Source organism: Oreochromis niloticus, linkage group LG23, assembly GCF_001858045.2.
Source record: "Oreochromis niloticus isolate F11D_XX linkage group LG23, O_niloticus_UMD_NMBU, whole genome shotgun sequence".
Classification (NCBI taxonomy): Eukaryota; Metazoa; Chordata; class Actinopteri; order Cichliformes; family Cichlidae; genus Oreochromis; species Oreochromis niloticus.
In genome coordinates, this window is record NC_031986.2 from 44,034,542 (window position 1) to 44,052,712 (window position 18,171).

Here is an 18,171-nt window from a genome sequence, read left to right on the forward strand (position 1 = left end):
ATACATGGTAATGTCATTTATAAAACCATGGAAACTGCTTTGGATCAAAAAAAACAAAGGCGTGATCACTTGTGTAGTGGAAAAATAAAACGAAAATAAGTGTTGTTGATATATTCTTTTACAGAGACCAATGTACCAGCCCTCAGGAGAGTCGGACAAAGAGAACAAACGACTAGAGGCACCCCAGAGCCCATCAAGCAGTGATAGGTCTTTGAATGATCATCCACCACCTCCATTAACTAGGTACTTTCATGCTCATACCCAAGTACAAAACTGTGTTTACCTCTGTCACAAGTAACAAGCTCACTACATTGAACACAAATAGACAACAACAACCTGCCAGTACACGCAGTCCTCCGTCTTCTTGAAATGATCTTTGTTTGATAACTAGGAAATCATCTGGCTGTTGAAAAAAAACAAAAAAAAAGTTTGTTGTCAGATGTTTGGTTTTATGAGCATCGCATGCAATAACCCACGGGTGTTTTATTACAGGAACAAACAAAAATAGTGCACGATAAAAAACATCTGCAATAAGTGACTGGAAACAAATAGCCTCATAGCCTGCTATCAGTTTTTTACCATCTATTACCACCAAAGTACAGGATGATTATTTTGAATGGCTGCATTCACATGCATTAAAAACATGAAGTGGAGGACTCTCTGAAATGCTTCTATAGAAGCTTTTGAAACTAATTCTAAACCATAACTACTGTCTGTGGAAGTTTTGCCGTTTGCTTACCTTACCTACCATGATTGTTGCGCTTAAATATGTTTAGTCTTCTTTTGTCTTCTTACATTTTAATAAAAGTTTTTTGTCACAGGGTTGATCTTGATCTTGGAGTTGCCCCTTTGCCTCATCACGAACGTTTGTACCCACCTGTTAGACCTTTGACTGGACCCAGCGGCACTGCTCAAGGATCTGATGATGACCGTCTCTTCTCTCAACTCTTAAGAATAGAGGCAGAAGTGGCTGCTAGTAACAGCATGAAAACCCTGCGACCAGCCACAGCCCCTTCCGGCAGGTCCCGGTCCAAAATGTCCCGCATCGAAGCCATCAGGGCCACAGCTGCATCCCTCTCTAACCGCATAGAAAGTGAGGCACGGAAGCTTGCTGGGGAAGGCATCAACTACGGTAATGCAACATCAATGGATATGGATACTGTTTTAGCGCCTAGGCCCTCTGTTCTTGTTGATGGATGGGCAGGAACGGCAGCACGTGACACAGAAAAAGATAACATGGCTCTGAGGATCCAGAAGATTTTGACTACCACAAATTATAGTTCATACAATGGCACAGCTCTGCCAGGAGCAGGCAGTCTGCATTCCTTCAGGGAGCAGAAGCTGAAGAATGGTAAACAGACTTCTGTTGATGTAATCGATCCCATCTTTAACAGTTACACACAAGAAAGGGGGAAGCTAGTCAATGGCTTGGAGAAGGAAGCAAGAATGAATAAAATATCAGAAAGGAAACAAATCATGGACGAGGGGGAGAACAGGACAGATCTCCATGATTCGAGTGGTGGATCTATTAGTGAGGGTCCTCTTCTGAGTGAAGGGAGTTTTTCTGAGGATGAGCAAAGTCCTCCTCACCCCTCTAGATATAATTATGTACCTAGACCAGCAGATCGCCTGGAAGCGGCGGACTACTGTGCACGTCAAAGAAAGGATTACCAGCGACTGATGGATTTCCAGCGGGAAGCAGAGAAATGCTCAGGCCTTAGCTTATCCTTTGCACAGCAGGACCGGGACAAAGCAGTTTGGGAAGAGCTGAACAAAGGAAGCCCTCTGAGCGTAATCAACATCTTCACTAAAAACCATCACAGCCACGTTAAAGGTGAGTTCACATGTGAGTATGCATAAAATAGCTTCCCATGATGCCTTTAATATGAAAACCATAATGGTCATATAAATGTATGCAAAACACTAGCAGTCAGTTTAGATAAGGTCATGTGTGTTCTGTCTCCAACTTGTTCTTTAGTGAGTGATAGAAATGTGGAGAGGAATTCTCCCTCCGCCCATTCTGTGGCCTCTGGAAATGGACCTGGAGACGCAGCAGTCTATGAAGATGACTTTGTATCATCACATAGCAGCAAAGCCAGTGGGCAAATAAAGAGAAGCTCCAATTCCCCCAGGTAACTGAGGACATCTTCAAAGTCACCACTGGGTGGCATTCATGTCACACGGATGGTTTCTCCAGCCCTCTCAGATACAAACATTTGTCCTCCTCAGCTTTTTAGAGTAAAGACCAACTTTCAGGATCACTTTTGTTTCCTTGCTTTATTTTTGTATGTGTCGTATCAAAGACCTTGAAACTGATTAAAAACTGATCCGTGTGTCCTCACAAAGGTTTGACTTGATAAATAGAATCCTTATTATTGAAGTCATGTTATCCATATTTCCATGTATTATAGTAGAAGACAACATATTACTGCTATTTGTGTTCAACCAATGTATTTCTGTAAATTTTGAGTGAACAGAACTCAGAATGGAGATATGCTCTTGATAGAAGTCCAATACTCACGATTTCTTTCTGCACTCTTTGTTAGTGTGAATAATCACTTTGAAGAACTGATGAGGAGGTCACCTTATGAAAAAAGTACAGATTGCAGTCACTCCCACCATTCATCCTTTCAGTCATCCAATCACTCACAGCACCTTTCCTCTGGTTCAACACCTGTTTCCTCGCCCCTCTCCAGGCACGCTGCCAGAAAAAGAGGCAAGTTTTTTGTTTTTTAATTTTTGTAATGATTATTTTCCGACATGACCAGGTTGTAAACTTTTTTTAATTAATAAATTTAAGCTTATTAACTGAATTTCAGTTAAATTGTCTTTGGAGTCATAAGTGGCAAAAGAACAAAGCTTTGTCTCTTTGCAGGAACAGTATCAGATCAGAGTGACACCACTCTTGTAGAGGAGCAGAGGAGCTCTTGCTCTCCACCCTCGGAAGCACTATCGTCTGAATCCAGAAAGGGAGGCTCAGACAAAAACTCTTCCCATACCCAGGCCAAGAGTGTCCACTCTAATGACACACTAGGGGAAGCTTCAGGCTATTCTCACCAACAGTAAGCTTATTTCAGTGCTATAAAGGCTGCAAATATGTCACCTGATATGTTAATCTGCAGATTTTTCTGTTAAGATCGTTTCCAAGATATCCAACTGAAGTATGTACAGAACTGTTTGAGGGCAGGATGTGAATGGTGCGTACTGTTCATACAAATTAAAGTTGCCCTCACATTCAGTTATCTCTGGTATTTCCTTCCTCCCTGGTTTTCAGTAAGCTTTAATGCCACACTGCTTTTGTGTCATGGTGGCTCTTCTGGCTTACACTGACGTATATATTTGCTGTCTGAATGTGGTAGGTTATAGATGTATTTATATATATATTTTTCATTTAGGATCACAGCATGAATATATTTCTTTATTTCTGGATGCAGCCCAGCTCCATAAACTAAAACATTTAATTTTATTTTTTTTCCTGGATGCAGGTCAAGTATGAAGTAAAATTTACATTAACCTAGGAAGCCACACACCAGCTACACTGTTTGCTTCCCAGAGTATTTCCAAACTAACCTAAAATTCTCTTAAAAATGTGCACTCAGGAATAATTTGGATATTTTCTGAACTAGGCAACCTCAGTTGTTGCTGTTCCAACCACTCTGAAAATTCCACTTGGCGCATATACTGTTATTTATTAACCAAAAGTAAATGTATTTAAGCATGACTGATTACTAAACTACACTTTGAGGGGCCTCAGTTGAGGCTGCCAGTCTAAGCAGTCTTGTGGTTTGCTGTTCTCTTGAGGGCCTGAGGGTTTAAGCAGCCGCATAGTGCCCAGCAACAGGACCGCACTGTAGTTCAACCCAAGACAGAAAACACTGCTTATTTTGTTTTGGAGGCCCACAGGGTTGTTGATCGGGTCATTCAGCTTCACCACCGCTTGGGCCTGCTCCCAGAGAGAAGGAAAGAGACTTTTTTCCCTTCTAATCCCACTGTGAAGCAGTGATATTTGAGCCCCCTAATGGTACTCCAAAGCCCAGGTGGCAGATTCTTGGGATTCTGCACGGTCTGTGTGTCTTCCACAATAAAGGAAGAAACTTATGAGAGAATTATAAACTTTTTATTATTGATAATGCACTTTTCTTTTCTTTTTTCTTTAACTCGGTGAGACAAAAACAGTTAAAAATGTTCTTAAGGGAAGTCACCCTCTGTAGTATTTTGACTTTTCACAAGTTGGTTTCATGTCATTATCCATGCATATGACAGCTGTTTTAATATTGACGTTGTTTATAATTTATGATATATTACGGTAATTTGTGCAGATTTTGATCAAAGGAAAAAAAAGTGCCACTGTCTTCTTTTTTTGTACAGATTTAGAAAGTATTATTATTTTTTAGGCGCCCCTTCTTTCTGAAAAAACTATTCATATTTCACAACCCTGACCTCTCACAGCCGGAAAGAGATATTTTGTAACCTTTGCAGGACCCAGGCTGTTTCGCTCTTTATCATTTTGCCATTCTGCTCCTGTTCTTCAGAACAGGCAACCATTTTTGTAAAGCATGCTCAAGTGAATATTAGAAACCCTTATTTAATTATCTATACATATCTTGTATATGTAATGCCAGTTTCATAATGTCAGTTTTGCAACAATTTGTGAAATATCAGATGCCTGCTTTTCCCACTTCCCCTTCTGTTCTCAGTATTAAATAATGTATTAAAACATGTTGCTAACTCTGACATTTACATCTGATTTCAGCTCACCAAACCCTATATACTGATGATGTTTCATCGCTTTGTTATTGCAGGTCCAGATTGGTTTCCTCTACTAGTTCTCCAATCCCCCGGTCTCCTCCAACAGCAGAATCTCCCAATGAGCTTTTGAGAAATGCGTCCAACCAGAACACGGGCACTTTAGCTCCTGGTGGTAGAGCAGAGACCAAGTCCACTGGTAAAAATAAAGTTCTTTTGCTTATTTATTTTTATTTGTATATCTATTTTTATGTATGTCTCACTCCCTTTGTCTCATTCCTTTCTCCCAGGTGAACTACAGTATTCACCTGGTGTCCTGCAGCAACGTATGACAGCAGAACTCCATTATTTGGACTCAATTGAGGAGTCATTCAGACAGTTGGGGGATGTGGAAAGGTTAATGGGTGTGTCCATGGCACAGCAGGAGAGTGCATCGTTGGCCCAAATGCTCAAGGTAAAGCAGGAGATGTTTCCTATGAAATACTAATGTGATGATATATTCAGTTCAATTCAGTTTTATTTATACTGCGCCAAATCACAACAACAGTCGCCTCAAGCCGCTTCAAATTGTAAGGTAGACCCTACAATAATACATACAGAAGAAAACCCAACAATCATATGACCCCCTATGAGCAAGCACTTTGGCGACAGTGGGAAGGAAAAACTTCCTTTTAACAGGAAGAAACCTCCGGCAGAACCAGGCTCAGGGAGGGGCGGGGCAATCTGCTGCGACCGGTTGGGGTGAGAGAAGGAAGAGAGGATAAAGACATGCTGTGGAAGAGAGCCGGAGATATATATTAGCTGTGACATTAATCCTTACCTATCACAAGTTTCAGAGGATTACAAATTTTCTCTAATCTTTCTGACTCATGAAATATGATTTAATGTTTTGAACGTAGGTCAGTATTTAAATATATTTTTCTCCAAGTTTTCTTTTTATTTCCAAATATTGTATTAGTTGCAGCACCAGCTGTGGTGTAACCAAGAATATTACCTGCTGTTTTACTGTATTTCACTTTATTGACCTACTCTGTGAACTTTGCCCCTGCAGGCCAAGCAGCAGCGCCATGAACGTGAGCTCTACGAGCTGAAGATCAAGGCCGAACGAGAAGCTCTTGAGACAAAACTACAGCTGGAAGAAAACCGGCAGAGAGTGGCCAGGGTACTGCACACAATCAGCTCGCAAGAATCAACAAAATGTTTATGTATTTGTGGATAATAGATTCAACGTTTGCTTTATAACCTTTTAATTTCCAATGTATGAGTACTTTGCTTTTCTGTTTGTGTAATGTATATGTATGTATATGGTTTTGTCCAGGCTCATATAGAACTGCAGGAAACCTTGGCAGCATCTCAAAAAGAGACTTTGGAAGGCCTCCAGGAATCAACTACTAAGATGATGACTCAACAGGCTGAGGCAGCGCAGTACACAGCCGATGCTGCCCGACACATCAAAGAGGTTAGCAATCAGTTCCCTTCTCCCTGCCTGGAAAAAGCCTCTGTCCTAATTGTACAGCAAAAGCTGATTGATTGTTGAATAACAGTAAAGGAAAAAATAAGTGGAAGAAGAGAAAAAGCATAACATCCAGCCTAAGAGTCACAAGGTCATACATTTTGATCGCCTCATTGTGTTTTACTTCATCAGATGACAGAACTAGTCCGCTCGCAGATGTCAGGAAGTGTGATTGTCCCTCCTGTTGCCACTGATTCCTCCACAGTGGAGCAAAGAAAAGAAAATGACACTTTCTCGATGGAGCATCGACAGGATAACGTAGACTCTGACAGGTACACTCCAAACGATCCCTGTCAGTTTCTGATTTTTATATCCTTCGTAACAGCGATGGGCATGCAAAGCAAAAATGCTTTTGCAGGGAACCGCTTGACGAATTAAAGATTACCCTTCACCTCATGTTATCACATGACTGTGCAAAGCTGTGGCTGACTTTTGACATGCTAGCCTTAACTGGTGGAGTTTTCACTATTGGACACACCTTTGAACTGTTCAAATATTCACTATTCTCTAATAATAATAAACAACTAGTTGGACATGCATTAGGGTTAACAACCCAAGTGTTGTCAGCCCTTTTACCCATGAAGGCTTAAATTTATAATCTTGTTCTCTTACAGCTTTCAGAGTGAACCATCAAACAGAAGGACCAGGTCAGAGGAGCCCCTCTCTTCACTGAGCGCGAGTCCTTCTGACTCACTATCATTCAGGAAACCGAATCTCAGGTACCAGTCAGTCTCTTTATGCAGTGCCATGTCTGCAGGTTTTTGTTTTTTTCATTATATTTGTGGAATACGAATTGAAACAAACCCATTCAATATGCCTTTTTTCCCTTCCCTCAGTGGATCTGCCTCAAGCAGCCAACACAGCCCATCACATCACTTATCAAACCATGAGGAGCAGATGAAAAAAGAGGCCATAGAGGGGAAATGGAGGAATAGTGGACTTGAGAAAAGGCCAAAACAGGAAGCAGCCAGCAGCTCCATAGAAGAGGAAGTTCCAGCAGCAGCAGCAAATGACTCCATCTGCAGTGACAGTATTCCATCTGTACTGGATGAAAAAGGTAAAAGTTAAAAACTCGACATGCACTTAAGTTTTTTCTTTCCCCCTTATCAACAGCTAGATGCTGATATCACCACTGTCAGAGGAAAATATAAAAACATCATGCCCACCTTTGATTTTTATGTCAGAAAACAAAACTTGACCCCGAGTTTTTTTTTGGTCTCTCCCCCTTCAGGAGACAGTACATCAGTGGCCACAGAGTACTCGCTCAAGTTTGACGAGTCCATGACAGAAGACGAGATAGAAGAGCGTTCCTTCCGCTCTCTTCTGCCATCTGAGGCACATCGCCGGGGAACTATGGAGAAAAAATCCCGCCACCACGAGGAGTCGGAGGATGATGGAGCCAATCACAGCACATTGGTTTCAGGACCAGGGCTGCACAATTCTTTTAAGGTGAGAGTCCAAACACTGGCCAGCACAATCACTTGATGCAGCTATATAACTGAAATCACTTTTTACTTGTTCTTTACCTGTTCCTTACTGAACTTATGGTTTCTCTTCCTTCTTTGTCCCTTCTTATATCTCACTGTCTTCTCATTTTCACGTTCCCCTGCAGTCACAGGACTCAAATATAGCCTTCTCTGGTGGACAGGACAGCTTTTCCCAGTTCACCATGGACATGGTTCGCCAGTACATGAAAGATGAGGAGGTAAGACTGCAGCACCAGAGCTCTCTGCTGCGTCTTCGCCAGAAAGCACTCAAGGAGAAGACCAGAACAGAGCTGGCCTGGCTAGAGCACCTGAAAAAGAAGCTGAGAGATAAGGGAGAGGATGACAAAATGCCACCAATCAGGAAGAAGCAGAGAGGCCTTCTCTTAAAGCTACAGCAGGAGCAGGTACTGGGGATGGCAAAAACACAGTTACATTGAGGGAGCTTCACTGAATGCTGTGATGTTAACCATTTCTTACTAAGCAGTGTTCTCTCTCGCTGTGCTCATTTTCTCAGGCTGAGATCAGGCGACTTCAGGAGGCCAACAAAGCTGCGAGGAAGGAAAGGCAGCTGTTGCTGAAACAGCAGGAGGAGATTGAACGGATGAGAAACTCAACACTCAGGCTGAAGGAACGTCTCAAGTGTGCTGGGATTGAAGCGCCTCCTGTAAGTAGCTCGGTCATTTATCAGCTCCTGTAGAAGAACAAGCGAATTAAGGAGATTTCAGTTCAGTTCGTCGTTTGTTTGTGACAGGTAGTCTTGAATAAATACAGGAAGAAAGCGTACATTTAACCAGACATGTCGGTGTGCTCATTTCTTTTCTTTTTTCCCTTATTAATTCTCAATCTTTCTGCGCATGTCGATCATCCTCTAGGAGACCCCGGTGTCAGAAACCCCAGGGTCTGAGCCAGCTTCCCCAGATATGAGGCATGCTGATGATAACCGCAGCCCCTCTCCCTCACTCTCTGTCTCTGGAAGTGAGACTAGCAGCATCATGCAGAAGCTCAAGAAGATGCGCTCTCACATGGATGAAAAGTAAGGACTTTAATTTAATCTTCATGGATTAACTGGGCTTGGCTGTCTCCTTATTGACAAGCCCCCCCACTGAATGATAAGAATTCATGTATTAATTTATTTTTCAACATAACTTTAGTTTTACTTTGATTTAAATCTGAATTGCTTTTAGTATGTGCCTGTAAAGACATCCCTCCATTAGTGCTATATTCTTGGATAGCATAGCTTCATTAAAAAGAAAAGGTATCGTAGTTTATGAATGTCTTCTTTTTAATATTAGTTTGACAGGATACAAGACAGAGATGTAGGGATGCAACGATACCAATTTTTTCAAACCGATCCGATACCGATACTTGGATCTGAGTACTTGCCGATACCGAGTACAAAAACCGATACTTCTACCACACACAAGTTAAACTTAACCAGTAGTAAAGAAACGACCCCAGACAACTCTTTAACACAAACGAAACGTTTACTGAACGTAAGGGCAGAGACAAATACTGTACAACACATCCCTTTTTTAAACTCAAATGATATTCCAATTCCTTAACCAAATGAAATACACTGTATAAATGAAATAATTCCCTTTCAAATTATATTAAACAACCCAACTTATGTTATCACCTTTTGGTAAGTGACTCACTAATATACACTCCAAAACACGTTATATAAATCCACTAAACATACAATATTCACACATGGGCCCCACACACACTCACATTCACACTTGTTGCAGGCCTGTTTGCTGCTCACGCCGGACGATGGAGAAAAATCCTCTTCTCCCCAGTAAGAGCACAAAAGTCTGACTTACAGTTCCGTTGCCCGGTAGATCGCCGTTCACCAGTCCCACACTAAATCCACTCCCTGCGGACCCGATGCTGTCTCTGCTACAGCGCGTTAGCCAGTCACTGTCCAGCTCTCCGACAGTCCTGCCTCCGTGGCGCAACCAAGCAGTCCGGGCTAGCCTTTAGCCTCGGCGGTCATGGCTGGAAACACAGTTTTCCACGGTGGTGCGACCGTTGAAACAAAAAGTCCCTTCACCCACACTCTGTTGCGAAGCTCTCACACGGTTAGCTTTCTAGTCACACACTCTTTTGTGCTAGTTAACCTCAGTAAAACTAGCCGAGTCTCTCACTTTGGTTCAGCTAACCTCGTGCATCTCTCCATGCCGTTCTCTTCTGTGAACTGTGAACACCTTATGTGGCGTTCAAGTCCATGGGAATTATGAGTATCTACTCCCAAATTCCCATCCGGGCTACATTAGTATCGGTTCATGGTATCGGTTGACTTTTACGAGTACAAGTACGCACACATTTTACAGTATCGGCCCCGATACCAGTATCGGGATCGGTGCATCCCTACAGAGATGTACATTTATTGTGGGAGACCTTATCTAGCACTAATTGAAACAGTGTGGCATCTTTCTCTCGCTGCTCGGCGTGCTTCTCTTGCTGTTTTAAAGTGTTGTGGATTTGAAAATAAGCGTGCTCTCTGTAGCTTAGACGAGCAGCCACACACTCCCTCAGTACATCTTTGAGTTTCGATTTATATAAGCTACTTTGTAAAAAGCTCTCTTACTGATATGTTTGAAAGAAAGAACATCAGACAATAATCAAACACCCTAAATAATTACAGTACCATTTAACCTTAGCACTGCAACATTCAGTTATACGTAAGCCTTGTATTCCATAAACTTTATTACACCCACTGACTCTCATATTGGCCATGGGCTTGCAGTAGCTGTAGGTCACCTAAAGCTTTAAAGTTGGTCACCAGCTTTGGTCAGCTGACTTTGAGCCTCTCAAATCTAGATGGTGCAAACAAGTGTGAATTGTTCTGGGATTTATAATTTGCGTATAAGTGACAGACCAGCCTTCCATCACCCCTTTTCAGCAATTTTTAGGGCTTCAATTCTTCAAATACACGCTTACAACAAAAAATACCTGAGCGGTTTTACTGTGGTTTTGTTTTATTATGTTTTAGGCTTCAGGTAGGTAATATATAACATATATATATAATATAATCAGATCATTTAGACGACCTTTTCCCTGTTGTTCCCCAAATCTGCTGTTTTGTTAACAATGGCAAAAGCAATTACACCTTTACAGCCCCAAAATACCCAGTAACAACTTCACCTAACGGTGTCAACTGACACTAATTTGTTTGACAGTCATAGTTATAGAGTAGTTTGTCATTTAACTGCCTCAGTAAGCAGAGTAGCCAGCAATGAGATCCCGACAAACCCCCAAGGTTACCTTTACACACACACTGAGTCAAATGTTGATAAAAGGACTGTTACATGAGAAGAAGTGCTTTAAACGTAACAGCTTGACACCTCGGGTGCGATAAAACTACATTTTCTCATATCACTCTCTCCCTTTCTCTCTGCTTGTCTCTTTCCTCTGCGTCTTGTTCTGTTTTCTTTACATTACGTACGTGTGTCTGCGTGTGTGCTGTAAATGTATCCTCGTTTGTGTGGCTCTTTTGACTTTGTCCGTTGCGTGCTTGTGTGTTGTAGACACTGTTCTCCTGTCCACTACTTCTTCTCTGTGTTCACGGCCCATCACTGGGCCTCCCTCAGTGTCTGTCTTCCCAACCTTCACCCTAAATTCCAGCTCTTTATCTACAACCAGTTGGTCAGGTACTGTACAGTGTTCTCTACCTATGCACCTAGCCCTGCCCTGCCCTGCCTCAAATCCACCCCCACCCCATGGAACATGCTTGTGTTCGTCCACTGGCACTGGGACCTTGGTGGGGTGGGATGGTGAATGATGTGTGCTGATATGTCTGAGGTTCTTTGTTGGGATATTTCAAGGTTTGTAACTTTCAGGATGGGGTTTTGTGTGGGGGCAGAGTTTGAATGAAAGCTTAAAGTGCCCAAGGAAAGCTGCTTTACTGAAATAAGCTAACCTTAAACAGGTTTTTTTTTTCTAGTCCTTGATATTTGTGGCATCAGCAAGACAAAAAAATCCAGTGTTACCAGACAAGGTATTAAAGCACACTGGTCGAGTGTAAAACAATAAACATGAGGGAAAATTGGGAAATAGAAACCTTTTGATTTGCGATGGTCAAAGGTTATGTTATTTAGTAGGAGCCTTCCTTGCCGGATGAGAATCTCAGACTTAAAACTGGGATTTCACTAATTTGTGTCATGTTTAATTTACAACTATTTCCCTCCCTCCTTCTTGCCTCTTGGAATGAAGTAGCGAAATTTGCAGTGGAAATTATTCTTTACATTGTGGCTTCTAGCTGAGAGCTGCAGCCTAGTTATCAAAATAAAATGTTTAGAAATGAAACCGCACAGTGACATTGAAGTAAAGGAGTTTTCAGAGAAAAGACCAGAGATGGAGTGGTTTATCTCTTTAATGAGCCCAGTAAATCTTAACTAGCGCTTTTATTATGTAACTGTTGCATAGGATGGGATAATAAGTACAGATGGTCATTGGCTCTAATAGAGTTTGGGAAGGCACTAAAGAATCTCCCCAGTCTTGGTCTTTAGTATCTGGGCTGTCATCAGTATAAATTAGGTCAAGAGAAAGGCTTCTAAATTAGATCAAGGCTAAATAATACTGCACTGTAATGGCACCCATAGCTGTGGGAGACCATATTACAAAACAGCTATACCTGACTGCACTTTATTTTGACAGATATTTGTATGTGTTAGTGTCCTTGATATACACTGAACTGAAGAATTAAACAGTCTTCTCACTTTGCGAGACAACAAAACTATTCTTTGAGTTGTTAATCTGATATATAAGGAGGTGCAGTAATTGCAGACAGGCACACAAAGGAACACTCAGAGACTGAAGAGTCTGTTCTTAGAACTAGAAAAAATCATATTTAAACTGCTTGATGTGTTTGAGGTGTGTGTGAGTGAGACTTTGCTTATTGCTCCCTGGGTTTGAATCTGATGCATGAATCTGACATCTTCACTATTATTTTCCTTCTCCTCTTTTCTCCTAAGTGACATTTCATCACTTATTGTATATAATGGGTACTTGTACATATCTGCATTTGGATGATTATTCTGGGCATGTGTTGGATGTGTGTTTTAAGTCTGTGTGCGCTGGAAAAACGTTTGAGGTGAGTTTGCAGTAATAACTGAATGTCAAGGTGATTCTGGGTTTTCGTGCTTCTGCCAGGTCATATTTAACCTTTTCTAATGCTCAGTGTATTTGTACTGCTTCTCTTCAACTCTCTTACTTCATCTTCTTCCTCTCTTTGTTTTGTTTTAACTGTTCTTCCACTTTCTCTTCATCACTTTATTCTTTCCCATTTCTTCCTTCGCATCCACCTCTGTAGGTTCCTGACCAAACGAGAACAACAGCTGATGCAAAGGCGTCACCATGCTGAAGAGCTGCTACAGTGGAAGCAGCGACTGGACAAAGAGGAGGCAGAGGTCCGAAGGATGGAGAAAGAGGCCCTGGCTGCATGGGACCAGAAAACACTTCGGGACAATCATCTTGACATGTCAGAGGGACAGGAAAAGGACATCTCTGATATAAGCTCCCAACCCAGTCACCGCCGAAGCTCAGAGCCCAGAACTGACAGCGAGAAAGGTGAAGCTGCCGAATTTTCTTATTTTCAAGTGTACAACATGGTTTAACCTGAAAATAACAACGTAATGGAATTTAAAAAACACACAGCATGGTGTGGGAGTAAGAGTAAAATACATAACAATGTTGATTTGTTTCATTTTTCAGAGGATGTTAGCGAGGGCGACTGTTCGTCAGTGACACCCGAGTCCAGTATACACACAGAGGGACCGGCTCCCCCTGCCTCAGTCTCTGAAATAACTTTGGCCTCCGTCCAGGGCAGCCCTGCAAATTACACCCAGGACTTCACTTCAGCATCACAGTCACCTACAAGTCAACTACGTGTAATGGATTTTGTATTTTTAACTTTTTGTATTTTATTGTTTCAACTCATTGCTTTGATACTCACTGTAGTTTTTTGGGTTTTACCTGTTTCAAAATGAACACACATCTGTGTACAGGAGAAAGAACCTTACAGCTGCGTTTTTTCCTCTGCTATACTTCTTGAGGATTAGGAAAAGGGTTCACTAAGCCTTACTTAATTTACTGTGACTGTAAAATATTAATGTAAGCATACCATCTGTTGACTGTGATGTCATGTGTCATGTCCTGAAGGAGTGTTCCTCTGTCTTCCCATCTAGTCTAATGCTCCTGAAGGGAGCCACAGCCCTGCTGCATCTCCTTCAGAGGGCAGCAGTAAAACAAAGATGCAGCTCCGCTCCACCTCCCGGACACCTATCCGCCCCTGCACTCAGCCCACCGACCCTCCAATGGCCACACAATCTGGTGAGTTACTCGTGTGCAAAACCCACGCTGAGATTGTAACATTTTTGGAGTGTAAAATTCCTCCCGACAGTTCTTAGAGACGAAAGGATGGGTAAAGCAGACAGCTGACCTAATGCAGCTATATTGCTGGCGCTGTGTAGGCAGGAAGAATGTGATGATGCCAGAAATGCATTATGCAACCACTTCCCTGCTCCCTAACAAGCTTAACTGTGTGATAGGAGACGGGAACTCTTTGCATTGCACTTTATCGTACCAGTGAAAACTGTTGTGCTGGCCTCGTGTTGTAGCTGAAAGTGCTTTATTCATTTCCAGGTCACTTTTTAAATGTTTTCAATACTCTTTTTGTTCATTGTGTTTATGAAAATGAACTTTACACATTCCTGATAAAGAAAATGTACAGTAATCCCTGAAAAAATGGGTTAGTGTTTGAGTGGGCTAAAGGTTGGATTACCCATTGCTAATCAGAGGTCTGGCACCATTTTCACATTGTAGCTGTGATTTGTCATGTACATTTTTCTGTAGAAACCATTTCAGACCAGAGTGACATAGAGAGCCGTATCAAGGCGCTCAAGGAAGAACTCAAAAAACGTAAGTTAATGGCCTACCAGCTAAAGAAGGAGCAGAAGAAGCGACATAAGGAGCGGCTGAAGGCAGAGGAGGCGAGTCTGTTGAAACAGCTGGAGGTAAACATGATGCGTAAACTACATTTAAACATCCAGTTAGATTTGAATCCTTTTTTTTATTCTGTGGATGTTTAACAGATTCTCATTCTTATCTCTGCTATCATTCCTGTGTTGTTGTTTTTTTATTTTTATTTTACAGAACTATAACAACTTCATTGAGAAAACTAAGGCAGAACTTAACAAGGAGCCAGACTCAACACTTGATACCAACTCCCAGATCAACGAGTCCAACTCTGTTTTAGAGCATCTTCCATCTTCACACAGGTATAGAGAATAATAATGATATTTTTCTTCATAATTTTCAAATGAATGGTGTGCAGTTAAAAATAAATGCTTCTTTCTCAGGTCTGAACTCATCAAAATCTCAGGGTCTGAAAGGACACAAATTGATGCATCATTAGATCATCGTGAGTGTTTTAAAGTCATCATAATAAATACTTTATTATAATAAATAGATTACGTGGAGTGTTTATTCAAAATGTGTTTTCACAAATATTTTCCGGTAATAATGTGGCTCTCCCCACTCTTATGACAGATGCCTTTCCTAAGCTACATCTAAGTAGATCCACTTCATTGCCTGGAGACGTGTCTGTTGAGGCGCCTCAAAGGGTCACTCCGGGTGTGGCAATATCCGGCAGCCCAGAAAGTCCAACCTCAGGACAGAGGAATCATCAGTCTACAGAAGATCTTATTAGGCAGCACTCCACAGAAGACAAGTCAGAATATGCAGACGAGAATATTGTGTCTGATTATAGATCTGATATTCAGGAAGAGCTGGAGGTGGAAATAAGCTCCAGAGTCGAGGATGAACAAACTCAGCATCTTCTAAAACTGGAAAATGAAGACAGACTTGACTCTCAGGAGAGGTTGCCTACATCTAAACGTGTTTCCTCTTCTGTGGATGAAGAACAACAACATTCATCAACTGTTAGCCTTGAACAGGGAAATCAGATGAAGCAGAGTGAAGTATCTGATGTAGAGGAACCTTTACAGCCAGACGTTATTGCCTCTAGTCAGCCACATTCAGCGGTAGCGGACCTCAAAACCTCACCGCATCAAACCTACAATTCTGCATCTATTGACCAGTCCCAGTCCCCAGACTCAGATGCTTTTGGTTCAATGAAGGAGGCTTCCATAAAAGATACTGAGGCTTCTCCAGTAGCAGATGGTTATCACGATGACTTTGAGTCATCAGTGGATTCTTCATCCAAGGAAGAACATCATAGTTCCAAGGCTGAGTCTCAAACCTCCCACGTTTTCTCCCACGAAATCAAGGGTTCAAGAAAAGACACATCTAGCAGGGGCCTGGCATTTGACAGCCCGGATGAAATTGTAGAGGAAGAAATAGCTGAAGATCTGAGTCACCATTCTGGCATCAGTGTGCCTAGCCATAAATCTGGAAGACTGCTGGATCTCAATAAGCAGGCAGTAGATTTTAAACGGGACAATGAGAGCATTAATTCCAGACACTCACAAACCATCTATTCTCTGCAGGTCCCCCTCTCTCCTGTTATAGATGAAATGCCGGATTTTTACATTGGAGACCGAGTTCTTGTTGGTGGTGTTCAGCCCGGCACTTTGCGATTCAAAGGTCCAACCAGTTTCGCCAATGGTTTCTGGGCAGGTGTGGAGCTGGACAAGTCTGAAGGGAGCAACAATGGCACTTACGATGGAGTAGTATACTTTGAGTGTGAAGAGCGCCATGGTATATTCGCTCCACCCGACAAAATCACACACCTCCCGGACAAGTTTGAGCTCTACACTGATACCACAGAAGATGAGGACTCATTCTTTGATGACTTGTCAGGTAAAGATAGAAATGAACCTAAAACTGAGGACGGCAATTTCCGAATGCAAGAAAATCTCAACAGGGAAAATGAACAGACCTCTCACAAAGAGACTGGGTCAAATGATAAGAAGGAAATGGATGGCTGTATTCTCAAGAGCCAGGATCCACATTGGGAGAGACCCCAGCTCAATTCACAACATCACAAAGAATCTAAGCATCAATTTTCTGATGAGAACATTAAGGACATGATGTTGAATTTTGAAGATGCATCGCACACTCTCATCATCTCTGACTTGGATAAAACAGGTCAGGTGATGGAGAGTGAAAAGGAGATTACAGCCCTTGTTGAAAAAGAAGACATAGAGTCACATGATGATAAGAGGAAAGAAAAGAGCAAGGATTTGCTGGACACAGTTGCAGACAGGCTTGTCAACAACTTTGTGAAAGACGCTCTTAAACAGTGTGCTGAAATTAAAAGGGCAAAAGAGCAGAAGATTGAAGCTGCCAACCAGATGAATGGAGACCTGTTTGGTGAAAATGCTGAAGAAGAAGAAGAAAAAGAATGGAAATCTACAGTGGATCAAAAAGATGATCTACCCTTCTTTCTCCCAGTTGAAAAGGAGGAACTGTCCTCTCCAGAACTGTGTAACCGACCGGTGAGTCTGTTTCTAACAGTTTAATAGCAGATTATTTCTTTTTTTTTTTAAATGAGTTCTGGGTAAAAATAATAATAAGATCAAAGTGGTCAGCTAAACTGTAATAAGGAACGACTGGCAGTGATGACATCAAGATAGTGACTTGTTTATTTGAGCCTGTTCTCTGGATTTGTTCAGCCAAAGTCCAACTTTATATTGACAGACTTCATTGAATTTGGTGGTCTGTGCTGAAAGCCTTTGTGTCTGAAACATTTGTAAGGAAAATAACTCTTTGACACTAAAATGCAAAACCGAAACTTATTGTAGGTCTCGTGGTGTGATGTTGCAATTAGATGTTAATATTTATCAGAGGTGTGCAAATTGAATGTCAGCATGATGTTGATGTTTTATTTTTTTTATTTTTACTTTTTCAACACAGGAGAGTCCAGTGTTGGGAGCCAGTGGTCAAGAAGAGCTCGCTAAGCGTCTAGCAGAGCTGGAACTGAGCCGTGAACTTCTCGATGACCTCGGTGATGATCAGGACTGGTTTGATGAAGACTTTGGCCTTAGCTCCCGCAGGAAACAGCAGAAACTCAAAGAAGAAGAGGCACGGCTGGGAGCGGGATTTGGGAGATCTAGCTCATCAGCTGGCCCAGCTACGGGGGAAATGGGTTCGTCATCAGGTGGAGAACCCCAGGTAAAGACGCCACCTAGACCGGAGCTGCCTCTCCCCTTGCCTCCTAAACTACCTGAGCAGCCTGCCATGGTGGTACCCCACTCAGCTGTAGAGGTGGAGAAGATGGTCCATGCTGCCACACAGGAGCTCTGGGACAGCTTTGACCTCGGGAACAAGGGAACGCTGATTCATGGACAACTGCCAAGTCCACAACCTTCACAAGAATACCTTGGTAAAGAGGACAGCACCCAGAACCAGGAGTCACTGTCCATTCGCAGCTACAGAAAGGTAAAAATAAGAAGTGTGGAC

The 18,171-nt window shown here is 42.1% G+C and overlaps 1 protein-coding gene across 3 annotated transcripts in view; it reads left to right on the top strand.

Moving 5' to 3' along the window:
* The window catches only part of cep350 (centrosomal protein 350), a 33,592-nt gene that overhangs the window by 10,339 nt on the left and 5,082 nt on the right, over positions 1-18,171 (top strand). For 2 of the 3 annotated variants that reach the window (XM_019351713.2, XM_019351712.2), the window contains 25 exons: positions 125-243; positions 822-1,834; positions 1,979-2,132; positions 2,547-2,716; positions 2,876-3,062; positions 4,803-4,945; positions 5,037-5,200; positions 5,798-5,908; positions 6,065-6,205; positions 6,392-6,531; positions 6,874-6,978; positions 7,096-7,316; positions 7,491-7,708; positions 7,872-8,150; positions 8,261-8,410; positions 8,619-8,779; positions 11,277-11,399; positions 13,061-13,317; positions 13,462-13,637; positions 13,935-14,079; positions 14,602-14,762; positions 14,902-15,026; positions 15,108-15,169; positions 15,298-17,207; positions 17,626-18,150. In XM_019351713.2, the coding sequence (XP_019207258.1) occupies positions 125-243; positions 822-1,834; positions 1,979-2,132; positions 2,547-2,716; positions 2,876-3,062; positions 4,803-4,945; positions 5,037-5,200; positions 5,798-5,908; positions 6,065-6,205; positions 6,392-6,531; positions 6,874-6,978; positions 7,096-7,316; positions 7,491-7,708; positions 7,872-8,150; positions 8,261-8,410; positions 8,619-8,779; positions 11,277-11,399; positions 13,061-13,317; positions 13,462-13,637; positions 13,935-14,079; positions 14,602-14,762; positions 14,902-15,026; positions 15,108-15,169; positions 15,298-17,207; positions 17,626-18,150 (6,960 nt within the window). The remainder of the gene's footprint in view (positions 1-124; positions 244-821; positions 1,835-1,978; positions 2,133-2,546; positions 2,717-2,875; positions 3,063-4,802; positions 4,946-5,036; positions 5,201-5,797; positions 5,909-6,064; positions 6,206-6,391; positions 6,532-6,873; positions 6,979-7,095; positions 7,317-7,490; positions 7,709-7,871; positions 8,151-8,260; positions 8,411-8,618; positions 8,780-11,276; positions 11,400-13,060; positions 13,318-13,461; positions 13,638-13,934; positions 14,080-14,601; positions 14,763-14,901; positions 15,027-15,107; positions 15,170-15,297; positions 17,208-17,625; positions 18,151-18,171) is intronic. The other variant, XM_013267790.3, reaches the window with a different exon arrangement.